The sequence below is a fragment of the Nansenia antarctica genome (genome assembly GCF_963989245.1).
Source record: "Nansenia antarctica genome assembly, chromosome: 14".
Lineage (NCBI taxonomy): Eukaryota > Metazoa > Chordata > Actinopteri > Argentiniformes > Microstomatidae > Nansenia > Nansenia antarctica.
Genome location: NC_137684.1, coordinates 29,552,848 through 29,561,727, shown reverse-complemented (window position 1 = coordinate 29,561,727; position 8,880 = coordinate 29,552,848). Strand labels below are relative to the sequence as shown.

Below are 8,880 nucleotides of genomic sequence, written 5' to 3'. Positions count from 1 at the left end.
AGTTTGGTTGGGGACATATTCTGAGGGCGGTAGTCTGTCTCACATTGACATTGACGCCTACCTCCCTGATCTGTGGGACAGTTTCTTTTGGTGAGCATTCTTCGGTCATCCACTGTGAATGTCTTTCTTGGCCTCACCAGTTGCTGGCCCCACCACCTCTACGCCAACGTGGCATCAGCCATCCCGAAAGGGGAAACAGCTGGGCGTGACGCGCGGAATCTGTTTCCCCTTTCGGGATGGTTCTCTGTTCCGTCTCTGCTTCACACCCCCTTTCGGGATCTGTTTGCTGTGGCTCTCTCTCTCTCTCTCTCTCTCTCTCTCTCTCTCTCTCTCTCTCTCTCTCTCTCTGTCTCTCTCTCTGTCTCTCTCTCTCTCTCTCTCTCTCTGTCTCTGTCTCTCTCTCTGTCTCTCTCTCTGTCTCTCTCTCTCTCTGTCTCTCTCTCTGTCTCTGTCTCTCTGTCTCTCTCTCTCTCCCTGTCTCTCTCTCTCTCTCTCTCTCCCTGTCTCTCTCAATTCAATTCAATTCAATTTCAATTCAACAGGCTTTATTGGCATGACGTTTTACAAGTGTTGCCAAAGCACAATCACAGATATGACGAACAACAACATAACAACATAATATCAATGACATGAAAAAATAAATAAAAATAATATAAATAAAATAAAGCAGGTGGTGTAGAGAATAAAACATGGCATACTGTATGTATGTCCTACTGGTTGTCCCTTTTCTTGTGACAGGAATTTACATATTTTGCAGCCAAAACTGCACATTCTTTCTGTTCCCCCAGAAGGGCTGGTAATCTTTCCCTTTCTGTCATACTTCGGAATTCTGGGAAATTAGTTTCAAATTTTGGGAAGAACTCCTCTCTAATATTTGTGTAGTTTTTACATTGTGTTAAGAAGTGTAACTCTGTCTCTATAGCTCCGTCATCACAGTGACAGCACAGCCTCTCCTCTCTGGGCAGCCAGGTTTGTCTGTATCTGCCCTTCTCTATTGCCAGACTATGATCGCTCAGTCTGTACATTGTCAATGTATTAATTAATAATAATAATATTAATATTATTATTATTATATAGCGCTTCTCCGAGGCTCAAATACGCTGAAATAAAATAACAGTGCGTTCGTAAATACGATCTGGACATCTGATCAGCACTCATAGGAATGCCTCTTGTCCAATGCCTCTTGTCCAAGTGAACAACGTCCACACATACAACACCAGAGGAAGCTCCACGAACCACGTTCAACCGCGTTGCACCACAAACAAGGGGTTAAACTCGTTTGCAAACTATGCAGTAAAAATGTGGAACGCCCTTCCTATAATCTTAAAGGAGTGCAAAACACTGCCCACCTTCAAAACCACTCTCAAAAAACATTTACAGGAGGCTGCAATCCGTAACTGGACCCTCTAAAACAAAAATCAGATTAAAAGACCCGAACTACCCACTGTACATACTTTGTGTTTTGTCCCCCGCCCCCACCTGTGGTGTATGTCCCCACCTGTCCTACCCGCTGTACATACCTTATGTTTTGTTGTATTGTTCTTCCCATGATGGATGTATGTTTATCTTGTAGATAGTAATAGTTATTTGTCTGTATTATCTTGTAGATAGTACTAGTTTTTTTGTCTGTCTTACATGTAACGATGAATTGAGAATCAAGGACCCCAATTGAAATAAACCAGTGGCTTTCTTGGGTTTTTATCCTTTTAGTTGACATTGTATGTTATATGTACTTTCATGTACCTACTTCTGCAGATCTTCTAATAAAGTTTTCAATCAATCAATCAATCAAATGACTTGGTCCCTTTATGACGCTCAGCGTGCGCTCCGGCGCTCTCTCTCTCTCTTACGAACGGGAACGTGTAGGGGGCTTGTTGTCCCTGTGGGTGTGAGCGAAAATACACCGAGGACACGTGACGGGGCGGAGACTACACGTGTCGAACAACCAATGAACAGCGAGGGCAGGCCCCTTTCTCATTTGCATACTCCTACACGTTCCGCATCGCAGCCAATAGCAGACGGGCAGGGGGAGGAGCCGGCTCATGTCCAGTGTCGTCGAATGTGCCACACGAACTCAGCGTGTCTAGTACAACAAGAGATCATCACTACACAATATGGGAACAGTTTGGAAATAAGGCATTCAATTCAGCGTCAAGATCTTTAAAAAGGATCATTTTCCGTCTTTGAGCCTCGGAAAAGCGCTATATAAATTTAATGAATTATTATTATTATTATTTTTAAGGGACTTGAAAGTTTAAAACCATGGTTGTGAATTCAGTGCATTGGAAATAAGGCATTCAATTCAGCGTCAAGATCTTTTTAAAGGATCATTTTTAAGGGATTGAAAGTTAAATCATGGTGGTTAATTCAGTGCATTGGTTTCGCAAAGGTTTGAGGCTGCACGACAACCCGTCTCTGCAGGAGGCGCTCAGCGGGGGGCCGGGGGGCACCGTGCGGTGTGTTTACATCCTGGACCCCTGGTTCGCCGGCTCGGCCAACGTGGGACTCAACAGATGGAGGTAAGACAAGTTCTGATATATAACTGTTTATAAATGCTAATAAACACACTCCTGCAAAGTAAATAAATAAATACATAGATATTTATTTTAATTTATTTTATTAAAATAATAATATTTTAAGCAAATAAACTGATATATAACTGTTTATGAATTATACACACTCCTCCTACACATTAAATGATTGCACTGTGTTGTCAGACTTACGCTCCCAGGCAAGCACATTAGAGGATAGTTTAGTATTATTAGTATCTTTGGAGATCTGTTTACAAACTCCCCAATGTCAACAAATAAATCAAACATATCATAATGATATGTTCTTACTGCATGTGTTTGATTATGGACAGTGTACAACATTTGCTCTACTTGCAAAAAGGTGGTTTAGGAGTAGGACTAGTATTAATCATAATCAAGGAGTGTTTTTGTTATAATCATAACAAATAGGCTACATGCATTAAGAACATATCGTATGTTTGATTTATTGACATTGGGATGTTATAAACAGAATCAAGGAGTTATTGTTATATTACTTAATTGCAGAGGTCTGCAGTTAGTCTGACAAAATATGCAATTATAATCGTATCACATGCTGTTGAAATGCAAGTCATGAAGCCGGGGGCGTAGGCCATTTACATGTAGGTCTATGGGAAGTCTGGCAATGTTTAGGTAACCGTTTACAGTGTTACTGTACTACTATACCTAGATGTAAATGGCCTTCTTCCAAGCAAGCAAGGAAGGAGAACATGTTGACCTCCTGCCAAGTGAAACTAGAAAAGGATCATGATGTTCTTGAAGAAACCACACAGCACAGGGCTTGCAAAGTAGTTTTTGTAGCTGATAAAGTAGATAGTATGCTGGATAGTAACATATTATTAGGCCTACAGTGGGGAAAACAAGTATTTTTAAATTCAACATATTTCCATTGCAGCATGAAATGTAGACCAGACATTGGTATTAACTGAAAAAAACAAAAAAAACTACACAGCTTAAGAAATTGGAACACTCCACAAAAAGAGTTACGTGCAATAAAGGGGGAGGACACAGGAAAGAAGTATTAAACACAATACCTGAAATTGATCTAATACTTGGTGGATGAGCCTTTGTTTCCAAAGGCAACTTCAAGACGATTCCTGTACGAAAAAAATAATCTCTTACGGTGGTCAGGTGGGATTTTAGCCCATTATTCATCACAGACAGTCTTTAAATCTTGATTTACAACAAGACATGAACAAGGCATCAATGGGTCAGGGTCAGCCCTGTCAGGTCAGGTCCAGAAGATGTGCAGTGCAGTCCAGGGCTGAGCATCTGAGGTTACCTGGGGAAACAGATGAGGAGAGTTGTAAATAAACTATAACTTTGGAAGCATTGCTACTACAATGCATAGAGTATCACATATTTCTCTCTCTCTCTCTCCCTGGCCCCCCCACACCCCCATTTTGTTTGTCCTTACAATGTAGCTAGTAGAAGCTATGATAATACACCACCAAAGCCTAATAATACATTAGACTTCTATAGCGCTTTTCTAGACACTCAAAGACGCTTTACAAACTGAAAAGATTGAGTAGTAAAACAAAAAAAAACAAATAAAAGAAAGTATAGGGGTCTAATTAATTTATAGATTACTAAATCTAAATCTTAGTGTCTCTGTAGGACAATCTACTCTGTATACTGCAAGTAGGCTATATCTAGATTTCGGGCAGAGAAGCGGCGAACAAGCAACGCCAGCGTCCTCTCTCGACCAGCATTTTAGACAACCACTACGCTCAGACAAAAAAAAAAAAAACATCTCCTTCCTGTCCAGTACATAATATGCAGACAGGACAAATATTTCACCCAACATTACAACCGGAAGGGGGTCAAGGAGAATCTTCAACTGTGTGAAACAATGACAGCTGGTAAGCTGCTTGCTGCAGCAAAGGCACGCAGAGATGAAGACCTATCCAAATAGGCAGGATGGGTCTTGTTGCCTTAGAGGCGATGTACCATTTCAGATGTTACCGCAATTACACAAAATTTTTGTACAAAAACAAAGATGTGACACCACATGACATAGTCCAAGATGAAGTTGCCACAGCTGGATCCTCATCATCATCATCGTCATCATCATCATCACCATCACCATCATCATCATCATCATCATCATCACCATCATCCTCATCCTCCTCCTCTTCCTCCTCACCATCATCATCACCATCATCATCATCATCACCATCATCATCATCATCCTCATCCTCCTCCTCTTCCTCCTCACCATCACCATCACCATCATTACCATCATCATCATCATCATCACCATCATCATCAGATGAAGACGACTGCTGAAACAGATGACACCAATGAGACCAGACTGTTGTTCCATGCAGCCGTGACACTTAAAGATGTGGTAGTGGACGCGTGTAAAAGAAACCCCAACCTCACATGGCCACCAACAGCACAGCAACTTACTCTGTCAGCTGCCACAAATCTGATCCCAAACAAGGTCTTCAGTTTCATGGCCTGGACCACAGGCATGTCAACAGTCAACAGACCCCTCTGCTGATAATAAAAGAGTGAATGTAAGGGGGTGTTCTCACTAGAACATTTGCTTCACTTGGAATCTGAGTTTAGGATAAAATTCGCTTTGCGCAAATCAGAGAAAAAATGTATGCAACAATGTTGCAAACCCATCCACTTGCTCTGGGTCCTGATTCAGACTTTCATGTGAGAACATGACCTAAGTGAAGAGGAGACTCAGAAGGTCATATCCACTTGCCAGGACGTGATGAATCTTACAATGAAAGGGAGATGACACCTATGATATGAATTAGTTACTCATTAGCGGTATAAGTTGGTTTAGTGCATTTTCTTCCTGTGCCATTTGACTTTATTGCACATAGCTTTTTAAATGTATTAGCATGTTACAATTTCTTTCTTTCTGGGTCTAAATTTCATGTGAATAGCTGCAATGTACTGTATGTTGAATTTAAAAATGTTTGATGTGTTGACTACTGATTTCCCCCACAGTATAGTCCACAGTTCATACTGAGTAGAGTCAGTCTACACATTTTAAAGTTGGATTGAGGTGCCAATCTTAAAAGATGAACAAGGAGAAGCATTTTAAAGTGTTTTCATAGGATACCAATGGTCCTCATAGAAACCCATCTTAATTAAGGTGTCCTAAAATATCTCCAGTTTAAAAACGATTCACAACAAATGGCCATATGGAGGAAATTCGAGTATAGCTCAAAACGTGTAAATGGTTTGAATGGTCTACTTGCTGAAGCGAGCCTGCTAAAGACTGTAATTTACAAACAAATGAATTACTGTCATGTCACTATATCACATTTCATTCTAATGAGCAAAAACTGAGAAGGGGGGAAAGCTGTTATACTGATGAGAAGTGAGGGTGTTATATTAACGGCTGTCTTCGTATCTGCCTGTTGCAGGTTTCTGTTGCAATCCTTGGAGGACCTCGACGCAAGTCTCCGAAAACTGAATTCAAGGCTGTTTGTGGTACGAGGACAACCAACCGATGTCTTCCCACGACTTTTCAAGGTTAGTGATAGCCTAAGTGACCGTTATTACCTCCACTGCCCGCAAAAGTGCAAACCTTCTTGACCGAGAAGTTGAGTGAAAGGAACCGACACGTTACTCAAGCCAGCAAGCAAGATGTTCCTTCAAGCACCTGAAACTGACCAGGTGCCAAGAAAAGCGGGAAACGCAAAATGTCATCAGTGTCGTCAATGTAGCTGCCTTGTCAATGTCTGCTGCCTTGTCAATGTCTGCTGCCTTGTCAATGTAGCTGCCTTGTCAATGTAGCTGCCTTGTCAATGTAGCTGCCTTGTCAATGTAGCTGCCTTGTCAATGTAGCTGCCTTGTCAATGTAGCTGCCTTGTCAATGTAGCTGCCTTGTCAATGTCTGCTGCCTTGTCAATGTATCCTGCCATGTCAATGTATTCTGCCTTGTCAATGTAGCTGCCTTGTCAATGTCTGCTGCCTTGTCAATGTAGCTGCCTTGTCAATGTATGCTGCCTTGTCAATGTAGCTGCCTTGTCAAACAAAGTATGTCTGCTGAGTAGGGGAGCGCAGGGTATGTTGTCACATGGGTGTGACAAGATAACCTTTACTGGGCACAATCCATCACAATGGTATAAATGTCAGGAAGTGGTTTCGTACAGATAAAAGCGTCTTTTGGGAACAGGGGCCGAGCTCTTTCTCTTTCTCTCTCTCTCTCTCACACACACACACACACACACACACACACACACACACACACACACACACACACACACACAGCAGGCAGCACACAAGAGAAATAGAAGACAGAAGAAGGCGGTCAGTTTAGGTCTGTGTAATTTGAGCAGGCTACTTGAGAACAAAGTAATGAAACTCAGACCCAGACGTAAATGATGTACTTTATGTACTCGAGACGCAGTCAGAATATCTATAACAAGAGAGGACTCTCTCTCACACTTAGATAAGAGCAAGCGCATGCATGAGAGAGTGTTATCTTGTCCTAAGTCTAGTTGTTCTAAGTGTTCTATCTTGTCTGACAACTAGGCTGTGTCTGAGGTGAGGGGTCAATGTCATGCATCTAAAGTCTAAAATCCAGCAATCCGATTTATAAGGCCTAAAAAGCTCTCAAAGTTCAGTTATTCAGTAAAAAAATTAGGTGATAGGTCTTAAAATTGAGATTAGCGTATCCTGCAAGGAAATCAGTCCGACCACATCTATTTACGGGGAAATTAATCAACTACTTTTGAGTAATTATGGGACTTATTTATTTCATATTAATTATCCTTCAGACTTTTTTGTCTGTATAAATCCCTAATTTCATCACCTCGAAGATGACAAAAAGCTATCATATGGTGTCACGAACAGGTCCAAAAGTCTATTCAAAGAGGTCTAAAAAAAGGTCTAAAAAGGTTTGATTGATTGATTGAAAACTTTATTAGAAGATTTGCAGAAGTAGGTACATGAAAGTACATATTACATACAAGGTCAACTAACAGGATAAAAACCCAAGAAAGCCACTGGCTTATTTCAATTGGGGTCTTAAATTTGACTTGTTGAAATGTGTAGGAACCCTGTGATTTGGTCTGGGGGGTCAATGTCATGCAACACTGTGTCATTACTCTGGCTCTAACATCAGTCTCCCCCCCCCCCCCCCAGGAGTGGCAGGTGACCCGGCTGACCTTCGAGTACGACCTGGAGCCGTACGGGAAGGAGCGGGACGCCACCATCCTCAAGATGGCGCAGGACTTTGGCGTGGAGACGCGCGTGAGAAACTCCCACACTCTCTACAAACTGGCCAAGTCAGTGTTCATTGTTGATCACTACTGTGCCTACTGTTACAACTGTGGGTAGAAGTTGCCTTCCGATTTTCGATCTAGGATCATCGTATATAATATATAAACCCCTCAAAAAAAGTTTGGTTGATTATTCCTCCCCTTTATTAATACCAATTGGTATTGTATTTTATATCGTTGGAAAGCCTGATTAGTCACCTTTACAACGAGGTACAACTTGTAAGGATCATGCATTCGTGGAATGAGCAACACAGCTAAACGTGTGGGTAGCGGCCCAAAAATATTTGCCAAAATCCCCTATATTCTTCTGTTGGTATTCACCACTATCATTATCACTGTACAGGGTTTTCCTACTCGGCCCCCGAGTCCACAACCCCCTTCCTCTCATGGTGAATTGTTTCCATACTGCCCAACCCTAGGGCAGACCTGACGATGACGCACGTCGCGTCACTGCAGCTCAGACTAAAGGCATGTGAGGCAGAGAGAGAGGTGCATGCTGGGAGATACGCTGTCAGATGAGATAGGAGATTCTGTGTGTCTTCCAGCCATGAGCTGCTAGGCTAGTCTGCGACTCGATAAAATCTTTCAGATGGTTTTCTTTGTGGATACGGCCGTTTTAGTCAGCCTGTCTGAACCAGACAACAATAACCAGATGGACAATCTTAGGAAACTTGGGTGAATCACCTCCTAGACTTCGTCTGAACCGGACTGTTTTTATTTTTCATATCTGTGTGGGTAGTTTTTCATATGTGACAGACAGTATGAAGTGTAGAACAGTGCAGATTAGAGAGGGTACAGCTGGGAATCAAACCCAGGACGTCAGGGGGTCCAGGTGTCCTATCCGGAACCAGGACAAATTGCTGTCTTGCCCTATCCCAAAACATTCTTTCTTGGCACTATTGTGATGTCATCACATTAGAAGTTAGTATCTTGAGCTTAGAATTATAAGGTTCTATCTCCGTTTAGGGTAGTTCAGAGATATTGAGCGTCAAAGTTTTTACATTCCATTATGTTTTGTGAGATGGAACCTTTGTATTTTATGAATTACTAACTCAAAAATGTCAACATTTAAAAAA

General features: G+C 41.8%; 1 protein-coding gene across 1 annotated transcript in view; it reads left to right on the top strand.

Annotated features, from left to right (window-relative positions):
• Nucleotides 1-2,355: 2,355 nt before the first annotated feature.
• LOC308170041 (cryptochrome-2-like) overlaps nucleotides 2,356-8,880 on the top strand; it is a gene marked incomplete at both ends in the record, with an annotated part of 20,088 nt that continues 13,563 nt past the window's right edge. The window contains 3 exons of the mRNA XM_080544772.1: nucleotides 2,356-2,519; nucleotides 5,942-6,050; nucleotides 7,668-7,810. Coding sequence (XP_080400898.1) covers nucleotides 2,356-2,519; nucleotides 5,942-6,050; nucleotides 7,668-7,810 — 416 coding nt within the window. The remainder of the gene's footprint in view (nucleotides 2,520-5,941; nucleotides 6,051-7,667; nucleotides 7,811-8,880) is intronic.